The following is a 22,399-nucleotide window of genomic DNA, read 5'->3' as shown; positions in this document are numbered from 1 at the left end:
GTTTTTTTTTTTTTTTTTTTTTTTTTTTGTTTTTGTTTTGTTTTTTTTTTTTTTTTGAGTACACGTACTTCGTTAAAGCAAACATTATTAGTTAGCAAACAAAAAGTTTTGACTGATTTTATGGCTAAGATCTCGCTTCTCCATTCTAGGGGCTTGCCATTAGTTGATATTCCTTCTTTGTTCCCTTCAAAAAACATTTTCGATAACAAACTTGGTAGCCCCTATTATAAGTTTTTTTCTTTTTCTTTTTCTTTTTAATCTTCCCCTCCAAATCATTATGGCGGTTTGGGTAGCGAAAGTTATTTGAGCATGAATGAAATTGAAATTTCATGAAAAAAATTTATTAAAAGATTAATTATATTGTTTGATTGTTGATAAAAAAATTACTTTTAATATTGATTATATTGTTTGGTTAGGTTTGAAATTGTACGAGATAATGAGTATAAAGAACAATATATCCATACACAACAATAACAACAACAATAGTAATAATAATGGTAGTTGAAAAAGTTCTATAAGGATAAATTGTCTTACTAATTTTTTATTGAAAACAAAATACTAAACGTGACTGCGTGAGCTATGGAAAACATTTTAAGATAACAACAAAGTTTTTAATGTACTAAACGGAAAAAATTCCAATTTTACTTAAATTTCTTTGAATTTTTTTCCCCATCCAATCAAACATCTCATTACAAAAAGATTTGCATTAACCACGACTACAGTATCTACAATATCAATGTCAAAGGAATCTGATATACAAATAATAAATATATTATATGGCAGAATTTTATTGCCATTTATAAATAAATTATATGATAATAATTAATAAAGATAACTCTAGGATGTAGTAAGGAGTTTATTACCAAAATGGTCATCGACTATTGCGAAATTACCAATTTGATCCTCAACAATTTTTCATGCCCAATTAAGGCCATCGACTTTGAAAAATTTAACCAATTTAGTCCTCCGTTTTTTTTTGCCGTTAAGCATCCGTTAAATAGGGACCGAATTGATAATTTTGCTATAGTCAAGGGACCAAATTGGTAATTATTTTTCACTAAAATGGTCCATTGACTGTAGAAAAATTAACAATTTAGTCCCGATTTAACGGCAAAATAAACGGAGGACCAAATTGGTTAAAATTTTCAAAGTCGAAGGACTTAATTGGGCACGAAAAATTGTCGAGCACCAAATTGGTAATTTCGCAATAGTTGAAAGACCATTTTGGTAATAAACTCATGTAGTAAGCAACAATATTTTGAATTTGTTTTTAATTTAAAAAAACGCCAACCACCCTCCTCCTTCATCTCCGGCGGAGAAAGAGAACGCCAACTGATCATCGTTGCCTTGGTCAGAAATTTGACCGTAAAATTTAACGAGATGACAAAATGTGATACAAATTGAATAGTCATGCATCAAATTTGAAAATATTAATAGTCAATGATTAAATATGATACAAATTAAATAGTTGTGTACTTAACTTAAAAAGTTTAATAGTCAAGAATTAAAATTGATATATGTATTATAATCGAGAAACTAAAAATGATATTTTAGTTATTTTCTATATTAAGAACAAGTAAATAGATAGATAGAGAGAGGTGTCTCGTGAAGCAGCAGGTGAAGAAGAAAAAGAAAAAAGAAGAGAAAATAAAAGGAAAAAAAAATCTCTCTCTGTCTCTCTTCCGCCGATACTCGCAATATCGCATTCATTCTTTGCTTCTGCCTTTTATATATCACGAGATCCCTATCTCCATTTTTCTTTCTCCTTTCTCATGTCTTCTTCAATGCCTCTCTTCTCCATTCTTTCACTTCCCTTCTTCACACATTGCTGCTGAACTCTCAGTGCTAATCGAGGAGGAAAACACTTATACTTTGTGTATATATATATTTATATAGTTATATTTGTTTGCCGGAGGGAAGGGTGGGTTTGAAATGCCGCATTCTCGGAGAGGGTCCGTGTCGGAGATTAGGATTGACGCGTTGAGCGATAGGTTGAGGAGTTCATTCGGGTCGGAAGTTAACAAGCCCGATTTCCGGGAGCTCGATCTGGGCTCGCCCGTTTCGCCTTTGCCGGGTCGCCGGAATGGGGGCTCTGCGGCGACTACTGCTACCACTACAACTACGACTACTACTAGTAGTAGCTCTAGTTCGTCCGGATCGGTTTCGGGCCGGGCCGGGCCGGGATTGGTGTCGAAGAAGTCAGATTCTAACAACTCCGGTGAGCTTTCGGGGTCGGCGGAGAGTTCACCGGCGACGCGCGGGTTTAGGCCGCGTCACGCGCGCTCTCACTCGGCTGGTGCGCCTTCTTTAATATACTCCGGCGCGTGCTCCGTCAACTCCCCGCCGTTGAGTACGCTTCCCACGGGGAATATCTGCCCCTCTGGAAAGATTCTGAAGACCGGTATGGCCAGCAAGGCCACTAAGACGGATGTTTTGGGGTCCGGCACCGGGAATTACGGCCACGGGAGCATAATGCGGGGCGGCGGTGGAGCGCCCAAAACCGCGGGCGCTGTAGGCGGCGGTACGGACGGGAGTGTCGCCATTGCCATGAATTCTAGAGGATTAATGATTGGCGGCGAGACAATGAAGAGAGGAATGCGGAGTAGTGATCCCGAGGAGATGAAAAGGCTAGGCAATGAGCATTACAAGAAGGGGAATTTTCATGAGGCTTTGAATCTTTACGAGAAGGCAATTGCGATTTTGCCTGGAAATGCAGCTTACCATTGCAACCGTGCAGCGGCATTGATTGGTCTAAAGCGGTTTACAGAAGCAGTGAGAGAATGTGAGGAAGCTATTAGGTTGGATCCGAAGTATATTAGAGCCCATCATCGCTTGGGATCTTTGTTTCTCAGGTAAGTCAAATGATGTTCCAATATTTGCTTCAAAGTTCAAATCTTTTATGTATGCTTTAGTATCCATTCTATCAAATTTCCATCTTTCTGTGAAACTTTTGTGGATTATTTGTTTTTCATTATATGTTTTTTTTGGGATTGATGGATTGGTTTTAGATTTTACTCGTTTACTTTGTGGATACAAATGTTGATTGTTTAAAATGTGGTGCTATTTGAACATTTGATCTGCATATGAGGTTGGTCTGTTGTTCTTCACTCTTTGCAAGATCTTGTTTGTTTGGGTGATCTTTTCATTTAATGGCTTTGATTGGTTGAATTTGTGGCAATTTTTACTGCTAGATATTCCTAGTGTTCTTCATCAATGAATCAATGATAGTGCTGTCCTTGTTTTTAATCTGGGTTGCAGTACATTGTACATTTTCTTTTTACTTCTCTGGATTCAGATCTCTATGTTCTTTTATTTTTCTATTAGTTTCTGCAACAACTTATGTGTAGGCTTTATTGTAGTCATATGGACTATGCAGTGTTTAGTAGATCATTACATTTGAGATTATTTACACAGTACTATATAGATCATTGGGTTCTTAGTTCTTTTGATTTAGTACTGGTAATATCTATGTAATTTTAACCTATTCGTGTTCAAAACTAGGATTTCTGCAGTTCTGCTTAATTCACTACAAGTAATTAATCATTGTAAATAAAATATCAATTTCACTATATTTCTTCTAGTTTTATCTGTATTTTGGAGTAGGTTTTCGAAAACTTCCTTGCTCATTTTGCATTTAGCTGTAAGCAACCTAATTCTTCTAAGGGTCACAGTGTAGGACAGGTTGAAAATGCCAGGAGGCACATTTGTCTTCCAGGGCACCAACCAGATCTTATTGAGTTGCAAAAGTTGGAGGCAGTGGAGAAGCATATAGGGAAATGCAATGATGCCCGGAAAGTTGGTGATTGGAGGATTACTTTGAGGGAAGCTGATGCTGCCATTGCTGCTGGAGCCGATGCATCTCCACAGGTAAGAATGTTGCTTTGCAGTGGCAAAAAGGTAATGCTTTGAGAGGTTATTCCGATGACTGATTAAGTGAAATTGAATTTGCAGCTATTTGCATGCCAAGCTGAAGCGCTTTTGAAGCTCCATCAATTGGACGATGCTCATTCAGTCCTATCAAACATTCCTAAAATGGAAGCATTGGCTGCATACTCCCAGTTAAAGATTTTTGGGATGCGCACTGAAGCATATTTGTTCTTTGTTCAAGCTCAAATTGAGTTGGCTCTTGGAAGGTGAGTTCAGAACTCTAAGCTTCTCAACAAATGGGTCTAAGAGTTCATCAGGAGCATGAGTATGGATTATGAATATTTGCAGGTTTGAAAATGCTATTGGAGCCATTGAGAGAGCATGGCAGCTTGAGTCTAAAAATATTGAAGTTTCAGATTTATTCAACAATGTGCGGTTGGTTAGCCGAGCTCGTAACCGTGGCAATGATCTGTTTAAATCAGAAAGGTTTACTGAAGCTTGTGCAGCTTATGGGGAAGGCCTCCGATATGATCCCTCAAATTCAGTTCTCTACTGCAATAGAGCAGCTTGCTGGTATAAGCTGGGGCAGTGGGAAAATTCTGTGGGTGATTGCAACCAAGCTCTCCGAATCCACCCCAGTTATACCAAAGCCCTTCTCCGAAGAGCTGCCTCATACATGAAGGTAATGCCCCCTTGTATATAGTACAACTTGGTAGAAATTATTTTGTTCTTTTCTATCTTCTATTATTCAGCTGCAACTTTTTAGTTTTTATGCAATTAAGAAGCTTCTAAATGTGGCTGACGAAATTGGCTTGGCTATAGCTTGAACGATGGGCTGAAGCTGCAAGAGATTATGAAATTTTGAAGAGGGAACTTCCTTATGACAATGAGGTTGCTGAATCTCTGTTTCATGCCCAAGTCGCACTGAAGAAATCTCGGGGGGAAGACATTTACAATATGAAATTTGGCGGAGAGGTCGAAATAGTTTCAGGTCTTGACCAGTTCAGAGCTGCAATTTCATCTCCTGGTAGGCTTTTACCCATATTGATTCTTGCATTGATTATTCTGTGGTGATCCCGAATTTACAGTAAGAATTTCAGGTGCATCTGTTGTACATTTTAAAACGGCATCCAATGTTCAGTGCAAACAGATAGCCCCATTCTTGGACACGTTGTGCACCAGATATCCATCAATAAATTTTCTCATGGTAAGGTATCATGCCCAATATTTTCTCTGTATTTATTGTGGGGATGCTTTAATATGGTTGTTGACTATGGCATACATTGAGTAGATTTTTTCTACTCGTTTACACATGCATAACATGTGAAAAGACAACACTAATGTCCCTCTGTTTGATTGAAGGTGGATGTGGAAGAGAGCCCTGCAATTGCTAATGCCGAGAATGTTAGAATTGTACCAACATTCAAAATTTACAAAAAGAGCAGCAGAGTGAAGGAAATGGTCTGCCCGAGTCCCGAGGTGTTGGAGTCTTCAGTGAGGCATTACAGTACTTAGTACTCGGTACTTGATTACATGCACTGGTGCTTCTTCACCTCTTCTCCTCGTATTCCCTCGTGCCCCCAAAATTACTGGGATCAGCTCCTCCCTGCATAATACTAGAATTACCTATTATTACCTGTGACATAATCAGACCTACCGAAAATAATCCCATTAGGAGCCATTTTGGCCTAAAGGCCAGTGGAATTCGGAGAAATAGTTTAGTACATTTTGCCCTTTTTACATTTTATTCATTCATGGTTCCACAAGTCTTCCTGTCCCCTTTTCTTTCTTCTTTGTAATTCTTTTCTTCTTTTTTATTCCCCGAAAATTTTCATATAGGCTGGCCTCTTCTTAGTACCTACCCCCATCTTCTCTCGTAAACGAGAGACATTGAAAGCAATATGTACAATTCATTACAATGGCCCTTTAGGTGGAAATGTTTAGAGAGACAGATGGCCGGCTTGCTGGCTTTGTATGAGGATCTAAACATGTAGATACACATGATATAATACATACCCCCGTAAAAAAAAAAACACAACGGGCCATTGAGGGAGATTGGATGTCTGGCGGAGACTTCACCGGGGTTAGTGAAAGAAGGTTGAATATGATGTTGTTATTGATATATGATGTTTTCTTTGCATAACCATCAATAAAAATTTCTCTTATTCTATTACTTTTCATGGCTCATATGCATGCCACTTGACTCTTGACTCTTGACAATATCTTGTGCAAGGAAATCCCCATTTTGGGTGCCATTTGGTGTACTTTTTAGGCCAAATCTGTGTGTTATTTGTGTGATCTGTGAAGCAGAGCAATCAAGTCATTACCTAAAAGAGGACATTCCCAGCTACCCAGTGGAAGAAGGTAGCTAAAGTACATTGAGAGTTGGGTGGTTACTTAATATGGGGTAGCATGGGTAGTTGATTGAATTTATTGCTTTTTTTCTGATTTGAGTGTAGGGTTTAGCTGTCCCTTTCTGCTTCTGTCCATTTTCCTCCCTAAATCCACTCTACACATTTCTTAACTTAAAATGGTGTGTATGCACATGCTTAGTAATGATAGTTGTGATCATAAGCCCTCGAGGCATAGTTCAGCAATTGAAAGGTCAAGTATAGGTGTAGTGACCCAACAAATACCCGAGTTTGAGTTTTCAATGAGAGAGGATCTCAGTTTTGGAGCAAAAAGTAAGTACTCAGACTTTGTGTTACTATAGTATACCTTGCAATTTATCTTCTCTCACAATCTCTAGGATAGAGGGTGAGGGGCCTTCAGGTTTAGGGTTTAAATCTATAGTTGTGATTATACATGCATATCAAATTCTTCTTGTTGCTGTTGTGTTTGATCTATTCAGAAGTTGTTTTGAACCCTAATTTTATGAATTATAGATTTGGGTTTGGGTGAGAATGAATCAACTGCCCTCTTCTGAAGGGCTGTTATATCATGTATGGCCTTGATCTTGATTGATTGGGAGTCACATGTAAGCATTTATGTTGCAAACTTCCAACCACACTCTATAAAGGGCAGTTGGTCCCCAAGAAAAATTTGTCCCAAAAATGCTCACTGCTCACTAGTCGGTGTCAAATATAAATTGGAATTTAGAAAAGCAAAAATAGAAAAAAGAAGGTTCAAACTGGTTTTCAAAAAAAGGTTCAAACTGAACAAGCAGTTCATTAAATCGGAACCAAACCTCTCTAACAAAGGTTCTAGTTTTGATTCCTTGTGTTTTGGCACCGTGAACCACGGTTCATAACTAGAACCGAATTGGGTCACTTTTTAAAAAAAAAATAAAAAATACTATTGACTCTATTACAATGCAGTATCTATTCATAAATCATAACTACTTTTTTAACTTACTGAAGCATAAAGAGTCAATGTCGCCTCAACTAGAAATACATTAATAAAGATAGATCAACGAAACTAGGGGAAGTGGCATGCTATTCCATGCAATCTAGAGGTGTCAAATAGGGGAAGTGGCATGCTATTCCATTCCATGCAATCTAGAGGTGTCAAATGGATGAGATAAACATGAAGTTTAGTCTAGGCATGACCTATTGGGCTGACTCCGTTCATTTGCTATAATGGTTGGTTAGTACTAGCTCGTCTTATACTTATGCAGCTATGGTTAAATTTTAGCCCTAAATATCATGAAAGTAATAGCGACTTCAAGATGAGCAAAAATATTTGCTCGAGCACAAATAACTAGCCCGGGTTACTTCTAAATGTTTAAGTTTTACTAGTTTTCTTATACAACAAATAAGCAACAAGACGGTGAACTCGAATCCATTATCCGAGAGTATAATTTACTATCAAATCACTATATATTCAAATGCTTAAATGATGACCGTTGGAGAGGTGGAGTGCGTGAGAGTGAAAGAACAGTGTAGGATAAGGGAAAGTGAAGAAGACGACGATAGCAATGACACATCGCTGTTACGGTAGTGTACAACGTAGCCTTGATAGTGTACCGTACGTAGTACGTAAAAGTAAAGATGAAGATCAGAGTCGGACGATAAAGGGGGCGATGATGATGTGCAATAATGCACTGCACTTTGTAGTCTGCTGCACCACCAAGCTTATATAGCCGTTGCGATGCAGTATATGTATATATCAGACAAATGAATCCCTCCCTACCGGTTAAAGATAGATAGATCATAGATAGATAGATGCTCTCTGCCATTACTGTCAGATTCTGCAGGCTTTTGTTGTCATTTGCCCAAGAAAAATTAAAAATCTACCAAATGCATTATGTTGTGTTCATCCCAAATAATAAATTGGTACACTCTGAACTTTCAATATATAAATTGTGTATTTTATATTTGGATTCACTTTGCAAGATGGACCGAGTTCACAAGAATAATTTGCCCCTTATTCTTTTATTTTTAACATGTTGTTGAACTACATATGAATCACTGTTGCAAAAATCTCTGCCTAGGCGCTAGGCGCTCCTAGACCGAGGCGAATTGCTCCCTAGGCGTCCGCCTAGGTGGCCGGCCGCCTAGTGCCTAACTCGGCCGACTGGGCCGAGTTGGCGGCCGACTAGGCCGAATTTGGCCGAGTTAACTCGCCCAACTCGGCAAAGTTAGCCGAGTTAACTCGAGCGATTAAGCCTGGTTAATTTTATTATTATATTTATATATATTTAAATTTATTTATTTATATAAGTAAGAGAAGTAAGAGATATATATATAATATATATAATAAAATATATGACATACACCCACACACATGAATTAATTTATTGTTTTTATAGGTCGCCGCCTAGGCGTCGTCCAGACCGCTTAGACGCTAGGCGCTAGTCTACCGCCCGACTAGCGCCTAGCGCTTACTGCAACCATGATATGAATATATAATTGAATCGCAATTGGGCCTCTAAACAACTCAAAATTATACAATTAAATCAAAATTAAAATGTTTAAATGTTGACGTGGTGGTTAATTTATTAAAAAAATTAATCTTAAATCAATAATAATAATAATAATAATAGGAGTAATAAACAAATCTAAGCTCTTCTTTTGTCTCCGGTCCGAGATCAAGACTATTCTTTGTCTCTAATTTCTCTTCGTCTGTGGCCGAAAATGAAAGAGGAGCTTAAAATTATTTTAAAAATTAATTATTTTTTTTATAAATTAACCATAACATCAATATTAGCTGGTGAAATATGTCAATTTTAATTTATTTTCATAATTTTGAATTGTTCATAGACTTAATTATACATTTTTAAAATTTAATGATTCAATTACGTATTCGCATGAAGTTGAGCTACCTATTTCAACATTATTTCTTTTATCTTTATATTGTATTGTTGTGGATAGGCAGGGCAAGAAGCAGTAGGACAGCCCTTTTGATCTATTATAGTACAAATTAAATAGGACTCATGAAAAGGCTAACTCAACATCGAGGAACAATGACCTATACTAGGAGTCTAGGAGTTAACATGATCCGAATTTGATCGTGCATGGATGGGTTTTTTTTAGATGATAATTAGTGATGGATTAAGATGGATTTCAATAATTTATATGGTGTGCTCCATGGTAAGCTTGGGTGGAACACTACTTATAAGTGAAACTATTTGACTTATTGTTTGCAATGTATTCCACACAAAGAAGTAAAGAGATGCCAAATACCTTGTGGTTTAGTGGCACTCAATGTCCCGCTCCTACATGGATGATAAGATCGAGTTTCAGTGGAGGCAACTGTTGACTACCCCAGTCCTTTGCACCTTGCTCGGTCGTGGGCTTTTGGGTCTCGAGTTCTGAACTCTTCTCGGGCTCCTAGACTCCATGTTTATATTTTTAAGCCATTTTCAATAGTCGTATCCATCTAAGTAGAATATATACCAATTTTAAAACATATCTCTATTCATTATAAAGTGTGAGTTTGTTGTAAAATTATAAAAATGAATCAGGTAGTGGGTATAATCACTTCGGACTCATACCTATCTATATGGAAGACTCACAACTGGCTAATCACATGACTAGATCAATGGACTTCATACTTGTTGATGACATAGACAGGTTTGAAAATGGTGGCACGTTGTGATGATTGTAGTTCGCTCCCATTTTAGCATTGCACCATTGACACATTGTACTAATAAATATGCAAATAAGAGTACTGATGAAGAGTCACATCACTCTCCTCCTTTTCTGAAAAAGTTGAATCCTCAATTCCAAGAATTACTCACATCTCGACTCGACAGAACATGTGAGATGATATAAATTACGGTAACTCATCAACATCAACGATTCAACAGACAGTGCCAAATATTGGTACGCACTAGGGATCTACCCACTTTCGACATAATTCTTACACTGTTGTTCATGAGTTTCGAATCTTGCTAGTCTTTTCTTAGCATTATGAGAGGGAAATATTGAAACTATATATATACACTTAAGACTTTGGTGGCACTCCTACCCAGGTTTGATTGAGTAGTATACCTAACTTCCACAACACAATAATGTATGATTCGCAATGTCGCAATCTCAATAGCCCATTGGAATTTTGCGTCAAATTCCTTGTTCCTTTATTGGGTGCATCCTTTGTCACATCTTAATTAAAGCATTGTGTTGATCTTCGATACAATTAAAATTTGATTGGTTATTTCTAACTATATACTAATTTAATTTGAATAGGTATTAGAGTTCTACTTTAATAATATATATAACACTATATGTTGTAACTCATATATGTAAGAAGTAGTAGATGACAAAATTAATTTTTTTATTGGAGTAGTTCATACTTCATAACAAGGTTTTGACAAAGTCAATTAGTGTTTTGTTGTGTAGAATGACACTTTGATAGTTGTGTACAATTTTGTTGAATTCCAATTGTATATGCTTGTTCTTGGAGTGTTTGTTGTTGCAATTGCAAAATTTCATGTTAGTCACACTTTCACGTGCTCATATCCCGCTAATAGAATAGTAGGACATTAAGAAAAAATGTACATATATGTTTGTGTATATAATTCTTCAACACTTGTAAAGAGTTCTCGTTTGTTTGAAAAACGAACTAAAAATGGTATAATATTATCTATAAATAAAATTACGCAATACTCATATAATCAGTCGTGAATAAAGTTCCAATCCATAAAAAAAAAATCAAATTCAAGAAATACAAATCATAAAGAGTGAGAAAATTTTTTTAAAAAAAAAAAAAAGTGAGAAAATCACAAGTAGTACAGCTAGCCAATTAAGAGCAAAGCTTGGAGTAAACAGTTGTGTTTGATGGTACGATGGGTGGCAGGGCAAGAGGAAAATATGGTGAGTATTTAGCTGGCCGCCGCCTGGCCCCCATCTATCAATGCCATTTGGTCAATAATGAATGTATAGTTGGATAGTTTACCTTGATCCATACTCTTCCTACCTTAATAAATTATTGACCAATCAATATTCCACCATTTCTTCAACTTCATACAAACGTTTGGTTTAATTAATGGTAAATCAAAGCAATAAATGTAGTTGACAATGTGTACGTTAATGCGTGTCCAAAAGAGAAGATTATACGACTTCATATCAAATCATTTTAAGATGTATGGTTCATAGAATGTCATATTATCTTAGTAAATTTTAAAGTTATGTGTTCAGTTAAAATTGAAATATAAAATATAAACATGTTTGGTTGTGGGTTATGTTTTACAATTGCTATATTAATACTCTAATAGCATCGACCATGTCCACTTTGCATGGTGGACTCTCGTCCAAAACCACATTCATATTATTTGCATGCAATTAAAATATTATGTACAATCAGTTAATAAATTATGTATCTTTACAAATAACATATTATGTACTTGCAAAGTTGCAATTAATAAATTATGTATATATTACCTAAGAAAGTGAAACATATCACGTTCCTTCCAAAACAACTAAAATTCTGATGTGGAAATCAAATTAAGTGATATTTCCTAAAAAAAAATTTACATAACATAAACCAAACATGAATCTTACATAATCTCAGTGCATATGGAGATGGCGAAATGACCTCATTTTTAATAACGGGGATCGTGACCCCTTAGAATAAGATAGACTACTAGATTTTTAGGTAATAAGTGGAGAGGATAATAGCAAAACAGCCCAGCAACCAAACATAAATGGTTCATTTTTTCTACCACATATCCAAGTTTGGCACCAAGAAATGAAATTCTTTCTAAAAAATAATTTTCAAAATTTCATTTGAAATAATAGTTCTTCATTTAAAAAATATCTTTCCTAATTAGATATTGTAAGGACCCTAGTAGGGTCTTTTCACTGGAAAGGATCAAAAAAAGGGAAATGAAGTAAGTCGGGTTTTTTACAACTATCCAATACTTTTAATGAATGTTTGAATCGAGATTTCAAACTGTAAATCTTATAAGATCTTACTAATTTTTTTTATAATTAGAATTTTTATTGGTAAATCATGAATTTTCTAGGATATTGATATTATTAAGGATCTCATCGAAAACTTACAGCAGCTTGCCAAACAAAAGCTAAGAGAAAAAAGAGCACAGGTATGACTGGCATAAAATCTACGATTGGATTCAAAAAAGCATAGGCTTCGGGCAATTTGCCGAAGAAAAAACTACTCGAATAAAGGGCAGAATTAAGACAGATCAAACTAAAGATCTTAAGCATAACAGACATTTTTTGTTCTTGGAGAGAATTGCCTTTTGATTGAGTTATTGATATAAGGAAAGGGGGAGTAAGTACGGTAGGCAAAAACTAGTTCTTCCTCTTTTTGCTCTTTTTGTTTGAACCCCCATAATCAAAAATTCTCAAGGAGAATCGCAAAAATCATACTTTCATACAATATCTTAATTGAATTCTATGTAATGATCAATATGTAATGATCAATCAATTCAATTGAATTCAATATCTACACATATTAAACTACGCATCTCAAAAGCCTAGTAACAATAGAATCGATTCTATAGATATTTGAAATCGAGTTGACAAACAACCAATACTTACTTAAATTTTTATAAGTGTCGAGGACAAATCGAAATGGGGCGTCGCCAAGTGGTAAGGCAACGGGTTTTGGTCCCGCCATTCGGAGGTTCGAATCCTTCCGTCCCAGAGCATTTTATTTTTATTTTCTTATTTTTTATTTTCTTATTGAATTCTATGAGACTCAAATTTTGGTTTTAACTTTCATTGAATCTTTCAGTTCTGTTTCAATTTGAATGTTAGATGGAGTGTGATTCTTGTTTTGAATTTTGATCTTCGACAAATCTTTTTTTTTAGTGAACAAAGGAGGAATCGAGATATGAAAGAATCTCTATTCCCCATCCCATTTTTCTATCCCATAAAAGAGGCGGCCTCGATTAGTAATAGTAATTTGTAATTCATTTGTTTTTTTTTTGTTTTTTGTGGGTCTCTTGGATCCTAACCAACTAACCTAAGGAGGTTGGTCCTAATTCAATTCGCTCAATAGGATGTCTTTGTCCAAATCTCATTAACAAACAAACAAGTAACCGATTTGTTTTCTTTGAATATTTTTTTGAAGTATTTCAGGTTTGGCTCTAATGAAAAATGATAAATCTATATAGCGCTGTGGTGATTTATCAATTTTATTTACTTTAGAGCAAGATTAGATTGTCGAAAGGGTAATGACTCCGGAGTTAAACAATATGAAATGAAACAATTTCAATTTCTGAAATTCAATATTTTTCAAATAAATATTGAAATATGAATATAGATTATTGATATTATGTTTCCGAAGGGATCTTGCTAAGACTTCTTCAGAAAAATCTTTACCCCAGCTATCTAATCTATAATACTAATTTATCTAGAATTCTTTATATATAGAAATAGAATTTATATATAGAAATATAAATAGAGAAAACTTATAGATCATGATGTCTACACATCAACCGAACCAATAATAGAACCTATGACTATTCATGATTCCATAATTGAATCAAGTCCATACCGGTTCCAAATTAAAGTTATAGGAATGTTATGGTAAAACTTCGTTTGAAACGATGTGGTAGAAAGCAACGTGCGACTTGAAGGCCACGATCCGTTGTGGATTGTTACATCCACCATTTGATATAGGAATGAAGATGCTCTTGGCTCGACATCATTTGTTCTGTTCCACGAGAACCCTTGTTGGGTTTTCATGGAAATAGTTCATGATGAAGCTCGAGTAGTTAGTTTTTTTTGGGGGGGCAGGGATCTAGGGTTAATGCCAATCAATAAATTGGAACAACTTCGTAAACATATCTTCGATATAGAAAGAATCCAATTCGAGGAAGTTTCCAAAAAGTTATTAGACTTGATCAAACTTTTTCGATCCGAAGTGTATCATGCGGGAATCCACCGTCTGTAGGATTCTTTGGTAGAAAGAAATAAAAAAAGGTATGTTGCTGCCATTTTGAAAGGAAAGTCTTAAGAAACACCGAAGTAATGTCTAAACCCAATGATTCAAAACAAACTATCAAAGGATCCCAGAACAAGCAAACGCCGTTTTAATTGTCTCAATCACTGGATCAGACGGAAGAATCAAAATTCATTTGATTTTAAACGAGACAAGCATAAGGGGAGGAAAGACCGCTCAAGAAATGAAATTTTCGAAAACTTTTTATTTGAGAATTATCCAATTTGAGTTATGAGAGTAGGAATGATTTATTTTTCATTTTTATGATTATGAAGGAAGAAGCAAAAAATTAAATCAAAGTCTAATTGATTTTTTGTTCTAATTTAGAAATTTCATACATAGGCAAAACCTCGAATCCTTCATTTTTCTCGAGCCGTACGAGGAGAAAACTTCCTATACGTTTCTAGGGGGGGTGTTGCTCGTCTACATCTATCCCAATGAGCCGTCTATCGAATCGTTGCAATTGATGTTCGATCCCGAAGAGAAGGAAAAGATCTTCGGAAATTGGGTTTTTATGATCCCATAAGGAATCAAACTTATTTAAATGTTCCGGCTATTCTATATTTCCTCGAAAAAGGTGCTCAACCTACAGGAACTGTTCAGGATATTTTGAAGAGGTCGGGGGTGGAACTTCGTCCTAATCAAGCGAAATTCAATTAAGGAAAAAATTTGGGAAATACAAAAATAGAAGATCAAAGTTAGACTTATAACTACCCTTTTTGTATTTCCTGCTCTATTTGTATATCTTTTTTAGATTTATCATTGCTTCCGTTGAATTCTGTTTTTATATTGAATTGAAAAAGCCTTTATTTCAATTTCATTATGAAAGTTTTCTTTTTATTTATTTTTTCATTTCTTACACTTTTTTATATCTAGATTCTATATGTAATGCCAATACAAGTCCTTTTGTTTTATTTTCATTCATTTAAATGAATATATGAATTATTCATATATTAGTTATTAGTCTTTTTTTTTCCATTTTTCAATTGAACCAATTTCAATTGAAAATGGAATTTCTTTTGTTTTTTCTATTGGGTTTTTTCTCAACATTTCTATTGACAACAGCGTATCAAACAAATATAATTCATTTTAATTGTCAATTTAAGTAAAGAGAAGTGAAGTGGATCTATTTTTTGTTTCAAAAAAATTGTCATTTAGAAAATGTGTGTGTTTTTTTTAGATTTCTTTGTTCAACAGTTTGACTGAATCGTCTTCTTTTTTTGTTTTTGTATTCGGATTGTATCTATACAGTCTCTACTAGAATTCCCCAATTCTATATTTTTTTCGGGTTGCTAACTCAACGGTAGAGTACTCGGCTTTTAAGTGCGAAGTGTTTGTTGTTGCAATTGCAAAATTTCATGTTAGTCACACTTTCACGTGCTCATATCCCGCTAATAGAATAGTAGGACATTAAGAAAAAATGTACATATATGTTTGTGTATATAATTCTTCAACACTTGTAAAGAGTTCTCGTTTGTTTGAAAAACGAACTAAAAATGGTATAATATTATCTATAAATAAAATTACGCAATACTCATATAATCAGTCGTGAATAAAGTTCCAATCCATAAAAAAAAAATCAAATTCAAGAAATACAAATCATAAAGAGTGAGAAAATTTTTTTAAAAAAAAAAAAAAGTGAGAAAATCACAAGTAGTACAGCTAGCCAATTAAGAGCAAAGCTTGGAGTAAACAGTTGTGTTTGATGGTACGATGGGTGGCAGGGCAAGAGGAAAATATGGTGAGTATTTAGCTGGCCGCCGCCTGGCCCCCATCTATCAATGCCATTTGGTCAATAATGAATGTATAGTTGGATAGTTTACCTTGATCCATACTCTTCCTACCTTAATAAATTATTGACCAATCAATATTCCACCATTTCTTCAACTTCATACAAACGTTTGGTTTAATTAATGGTAAATCAAAGCAATAAATGTAGTTGACAATGTGTACGTTAATGCGTGTCCAAAAGAGAAGATTATACGACTTCATATCAAATCATTTTAAGATGTATGGTTCATAGAATGTCATATTATCTTAGTAAATTTTAAAGTTATGTGTTCAGTTAAAATTGAAATATAAAATATAAACATGTTTGGTTGTGGGTTATGTTTTACAATTGCTATATTAATACTCTAATAGCATCGACCATGTCCACTTTGCATGGTGGACTCTCGTCCAAAACCACATTCATATTATTTGCATGCAATTAAAATATTATGTACAATCAGTTAATAAATTATGTATCTTTACAAATAACATATTATGTACTTGCAAAGTTGCAATTAATAAATTATGTATATATTACCTAAGAAAGTGAAACATATCACGTTCCTTCCAAAACAACTAAAATTCTGATGTGGAAATCAAATTAAGTGATATTTCCTAAAAAAAAATTTACATAACATAAACCAAACATGAATCTTACATAATCTCAGTGCATATGGAGATGGCGAAATGACCTCATTTTTAATAACGGGGATCGTGACCCCTTAGAATAAGATAGACTACTAGATTTTTAGGTAATAAGTGGAGAGGATAATAGCAAAACAGCCCAGCAACCAAACATAAATGGTTCATTTTTTCTACCACATATCCAAGTTTGGCACCAAGAAATGAAATTCTTTCTAAAAAATAATTTTCAAAATTTCATTTGAAATAATAGTTCTTCATTTAAAAAATATCTTTCCTAATTAGATATTGTAAGGACCCTAGTAGGGTCTTTTCACTGGAAAGGATCAAAAAAAGGGAAATGAAGTAAGTCGGGTTTTTTACAACTATCCAATACTTTTAATGAATGTTTGAATCGAGATTTCAAACTGTAAATCTTATAAGATCTTACTAATTTTTTTTATAATCTTTACCAATTTTCATCATTGACTTTCAATTTGACCATAAATGGTCCATTGATTATTGATTTTGTTCCAATTTTGGTCCTTCAATTAAATATCTATTTAGTAAACATTAAATTTAAGAATAATAATGTAAAAATTTGCTTGTTGTTGAGATGGACAAATTAAGTTCATAAATTTAATACATCAAGTTCATCATTAGTAGAATGTGAAGAACTATTTTTTTTAAATATTATTATTCTTAAATTTAATATTTATTAAATTAATATTTAATTAGAGGACCAAATTTGGAACAAAATCAAAAGTTCAGGGATCATTTATGGTTAAATTGAAAGTTGATGATGAAAATTGGTAAATATCAATAGTTTATGGGACCATTTATGGTATAATTACAAGTCGAGAATAAAAATTGATAAATATCAATACTCAATTGACCATTCATGGAATTAACTCAATAAAAAATGTACCACACTATATTTTTTGGGGGGTGGGGGATTTATTAAATATGAGATTTATTGATTGAGATGTTTATGGGCTTAGATATTGGGCCTGAGCTTTTTGGATATATTTTATTGGGTTGAGATTAGGAAGCCATGTTTGAAATACGGAGTATCTGACAGACATTGGGCAAATTATACCATGCACCACGGTGCACATAGCAATGTGCACCACGTACCTAAACGATGTTGTTTTGAGCATTGTAAACAAATCATCCGTTTTTTTTAGAAATCACGTTTTCCGTTTCGGCCGGTCTCTGTATTTATGTTAATATTCTGTGTATTCCAGGTAATCATTCTGTGTATTCTAGGCAACCGCTCTGTGTATTCTAGGCAACCGTTCTGTGTATTCATGTTAGTAACACATGTTGTGATGTGTTTGTGCATTCGAATGTTTAGGAGGATGAGTTATGTGTATTTTGTGTCAATATTCTGTGTATTCATGTTATTAACACAGGTTGTGATGTGTTTGTGCATTCGAATGTTAGGAGAATGAGTTCTGTGTATTATGTGTCAATATTCTGTGTATTCTGGGCAAACATTCTGTGTATTCTAAGCAAACGTTCTGTGTATAATGATTATGTGTATTATAGATAATGAATTCCCTGGAGTCATTCGCGTCCGCGTCCACTAACACCAAAACGACGTCGTTTTACGTACGTGGTGCACATTGCTATGTGCACCGTGGTGCAGGGTATAACAATTGCAGACACAATATTATTATTGTGCTAATGAGTATTTTATTTTTTATTTAAAAAAAAAACCAAAGGAAAAAGTGAATATTATAGCGACAAGTTTGTAATTTTACAGCGGAGGTGGAGAATTGGGGTGGTATAATTGAAGCGGAGTTGGAGGTGGAGAACTAGAGTATTGTTGATTCCTGTCAGTATTCACCCATATTACTCCTCCACCTATCGCCGGAGAATTAAATGCCACGCAGTGATAGGGAAGTTATTTCGAAAAGGAATACTACAACTAAGGAGTTTTATACCAACACGTGCAGGGAGAGTCTCCTGAGATCGGATAATCTTTTGTGAGATGAGTCGGGTTTATAAAGTAAAAGGAAATAGTACAATATTACTCAACACCTAATTCAAAACCAATCGACTAGCTCCGTACAGGTTCATTAATCAAAGTGACAAGGGTAAAAATCATTCGTTCTCTTTATGCATTTTAGAAGCACAAGACAGATGCCCAGCTGCTACAGTGTATAAAGCTCTCTCCAACATCAACTAACGAGAAATCAACTCATGCACATACGAGATGCAAGGCACCCCCGCCTTTAATTATACAAATTTCAAGGGCAAGAAAACAATTATCAAGCAATAATTAGAAGCAATTAGAACAATGTCCATTTTGTTTCAACCATTCTTCAGTTCGTCCAAGATATCATAATAATTAGACAGTCAAAGAGTACATTGCACATTTTGTTATTTTTTAAAACACCTTTCTCCACAACTGTTAGGCACCACTGGCGTATAAACGTGTCCATTCTTTTGCTGTAAAATACAAAGGAAGAAAAAATCAATGGATGTTGTTATAACATGTAGAGTCGCTAAGAATTTTTGCAGGATAACTTGCTCAAACAAAACTGCAACACAGACCTGTTTCAACAGCTTCAGCCTCATTTGTCTTCCAATGTTTTGCAATGTTCTCAGAGAGCGGATCGTCAGGATTTGGAGCACTCAAAAGTGCTTGAATACTGTAAAAGGAATGAACAAATTACATAATTTTGAGAAGTGTAAACCGTTGTGAAATGCATCATTTAGATCATCTGTACGTCTCCACCCAACAGTCCCTCTTATCAAATTTAATAACTTGCTGGAATATTGTTGATTGTTTCTAAGTTTATAATGAAAGAATACCCAGTAGCGAGGCCGCATCCAAAATTTCCTTTTAACCTGCCTGATATGATCACTAATCTTATTCTTATTTATTGCATGAATCTTCACAATTTAGTATTTAAATTAGAGTTCAAAAATAATCAATGAAACTATTGATATAATAGAAATTTTAATACCTCAAAAGTACTGTACGAATCTGAAGAGCAGGACTCCATTTGTCTTTAAGTATATCAAGACATATCCTCCCAAGCTGCATAAACAGATTCAATCAATAAAATGCAATGAACAAGCTTAAGTGGAAAGCTAATAAGTGCATGTTTGACCCAGCCAGAGCTTAATGAAAAGAAGCTTTTCAACTTTTGAAGTTTCTTGAAAGATAGCTTTTTGCCTCTTATTTGGTTGTTAAAGCCTTTTTTTCCATTATAGTGATTGGGGCTTTGCTTTTGCTTTTTGGTGTAGATAAGCTCCAATAGATTGGATCAAACAAGCACTAAAACTAGTGTAGTTAGAAAAACCTTATCAATGTTCGGATGATAGATTTTGGTGAGGAACCGAACCTGTCAAAATGAAAAACATGAATGACATCCACCAAACACCAAGATTGGGCCACAGATGATGGCTCATGGCTATACTAAATACTCCGTATAATGCTTTGAGCAAGAAAACATATCAAGAGAAGGAAATCCTTCGAGTTAATCATGCAAAAGAAAACTTTGTTGACAGCAATATACAATGAAAGTCCACCAACTACTCCAAGAGACACAATCAATCCCTTACATCCCTTCAATTAGTGAATGAAGAAGTCAATAATAAAATTTATAATTTAAAAGTAATTATTACCACAAAAAAATTTTAAGTGAAAGTACAAACTTAACAATCATCAGGTAGTCATGACTTCACAAAAATCTGTCTGCAATTTCCCAAAAGACCAGTAAGGGCATTTACTTGCTTATTTTTAACATCCTTTTATCATCAAATTGAGCAGATTATACCAACGCTTTCCACCAAACCAAGGTATGTACTTGAGACAGGCACTGCTCTCATACAAGTGCCTGTATTTGTCACTGTATCACCATATACCTAACATCCACTTCTCTCTTCCAAGTCTATTCATCTCACACACTCAGCTTCACAGTTGATGCAAATTGAATGCAAGCTTCTATTTTCACCAATAAGTAACTAGCTCCATAGTATTTAAAAAAATAAAAAATAAAAAAACAACAACAACAACAACAAACAAACAAACAAACAAACAAAAACATATGCTGCAAGAAACTAGCTTATTAATCTAAATTTACTGGCATACCTTTGGAGCAGCCATTGGATATTCTTCAGGCAAAAACAATTCCAGTTTGAAAACACCTCCTAGATAGAAAAAGCAATGGAATTACACAGAAGAATAGTCAGAGTGAGGATATAATATAACAAAAGAATCACGTACCTGCTAGATATTCAAAAAGAGAAGCCAATGGTCAAAGCCAAACACAGTTTATATCATCTATGTATCCCTTCATTAGATAAAACTTTTCTACCTTCAGCTCCTCCAACTGATCTAATGTCGGAGAAAAGTTCATCAATTGCTAAAGTTTCACCTACTTTGGTTATGAATATTTTCCACTTATATTGGCTATGGTTAAAAGTCAGAATCTAATTAAATACTATTGTTTTATATTCACAATTTTAGTTGTTTCTCTCTTTCAGAATTAACCATGAAAACTAAACGATTAGCCTAAATCTCATCTCTCAATAAACTACAGGGAGAAAAAAGAAGAAATCTGCAGTAGACTCCATTATATGTGTCTAGCCTTTCCAAACAAGAATTGAACACAACTACACAATATATACTTAGACACCAAAAAAAAAAAAGAAGATCAGGCCAATTTTAAGCACCAGATACCAAGAGACATGGTGCATAATGGCAACAGATAATCTTCACATCTCATCTACTCTAAAGATCACTGATTACCTTCATAAGGAGACTGTGTTGGGCCAAGAATCATGACATTAAAATAACGCATATTTTCCTCTGATGGAGATGCACTTATTCCTGGTGCTGCACTCAAATACCAAAAGTAGTACTAAATTTCTTAAATTCTATTTAATTATGCACACACAATACAAACAAAACTGCAAAGCCACAAGTTAAGTTTATTAGCTCAATCTCAAAAAACTAAAAATAAGAATTAAAAACAAAAACATAAATCAATAACTCAAGTCATAGAGCCATACTGTTTTACAGCAATACAGCTCATAAGTTAACATGCAAAGCCCAAAATGTACTATTGGATAATTCAGAATGCATCACATTTGACCTAAAGATAACCTTATTGCTAGAAATTGAAAACTAAGTGAGCAGCAAAACTAGAAATAAATACGTATAGCGTGCAGTTCCAAATGTTGATACAAACTTGCACACTGAGAAGACGCATGAACTACAAGCCTTTGTAACTATTCATGTGTGTGTGTGTGTGTGGCGGGAGAAAGCTACCTGGTTCGCTGAGAAGACGCTGAGTTTCCTGAAAGATCAGAACAAAGAAAATCAATAAACATCCATCCACAGAAGAAACTAGAAGAAATTGCGATCGGGCGATCAAATCCCTAGCAAAATTAGTGATCAAACACAATGAGTTAAAAGCAAAGTTTGTGAACGAATCGAAACAGAGATCTAAGTGAAAAGATGAAGATGGAGGCTTGAGTAGAGACCTACCTTGATGATTCTTCGGGGGAGATTGCTGTTCGCCATTGAGATGAGTTGGAAGGTTCTCTCTGTCGGAGAGTTTACGCCTGAGACTTTTGTATAGAGAGAGAGAGCGATGATAGAGAGTTGAGATTTTTCTCTACACTATTAAATATGAATGCGGGGAGGGCTCGATTGGAAATCTCTCCCCGTTCCTGAGCGTGTAGAAGTCTAATGAGTTATAGAAGAAATCATATCCTTGTATAATTGTATTTGGTTGGATCACTAAATTAAAAAAAAAATTAAATA

The 22,399-nt window shown here is 34.7% G+C and overlaps 2 protein-coding genes across 2 annotated transcripts; one reads left to right on the top strand and one right to left on the bottom strand.

Moving 5' to 3' along the window:
• The first annotated feature begins 1,605 nt into the window (after positions 1 to 1,605).
• Positions 1,606 to 6,040, top strand: LOC116010568 (TPR repeat-containing thioredoxin TTL1-like). The gene is made up of 7 exons (XM_031250039.1): positions 1,606 to 2,852; positions 3,672 to 3,867; positions 3,952 to 4,133; positions 4,216 to 4,549; positions 4,690 to 4,894; positions 4,968 to 5,074; positions 5,230 to 6,040. The coding sequence occupies exons 1-7, from the start codon at positions 1,933 to 1,935 to the stop codon at positions 5,380 to 5,382; spliced, it is 2,097 nt and encodes a 698-aa protein (XP_031105899.1). The 5' UTR covers positions 1,606 to 1,932; the 3' UTR covers positions 5,383 to 6,040.
• Positions 6,041 to 18,714: 12,674 nt separating this feature from the next.
• On the bottom strand, positions 18,715 to 22,310 carry LOC116011034 (ubiquitin-conjugating enzyme E2 36). Its single transcript, XM_031250533.1, has 8 exons — positions 22,121 to 22,310; positions 21,902 to 21,929; positions 21,380 to 21,466; positions 20,720 to 20,778; positions 19,929 to 19,970; positions 19,590 to 19,663; positions 19,174 to 19,271; positions 18,715 to 19,068 (listed from the first exon to the last, which is right to left on the bottom strand). Exons 1-8 carry the CDS (start codon positions 22,154 to 22,156, stop codon positions 19,031 to 19,033), a joined length of 462 nt encoding a protein of 153 aa, XP_031106393.1. The 5' UTR covers positions 22,157 to 22,310; the 3' UTR covers positions 18,715 to 19,030.
• Between the last annotated feature and the right edge of the window lie 89 nt (positions 22,311 to 22,399).

The sequence above is a fragment of the Ipomoea triloba genome, chromosome 2 (genome assembly GCF_003576645.1).
Source record: "Ipomoea triloba cultivar NCNSP0323 chromosome 2, ASM357664v1".
Classification (NCBI taxonomy): Eukaryota; Viridiplantae; Streptophyta; class Magnoliopsida; order Solanales; family Convolvulaceae; genus Ipomoea; species Ipomoea triloba.
Note: the sequence above shows the minus strand (reverse complement) of the source record. Positions and strands in the feature narration are given on the sequence as shown.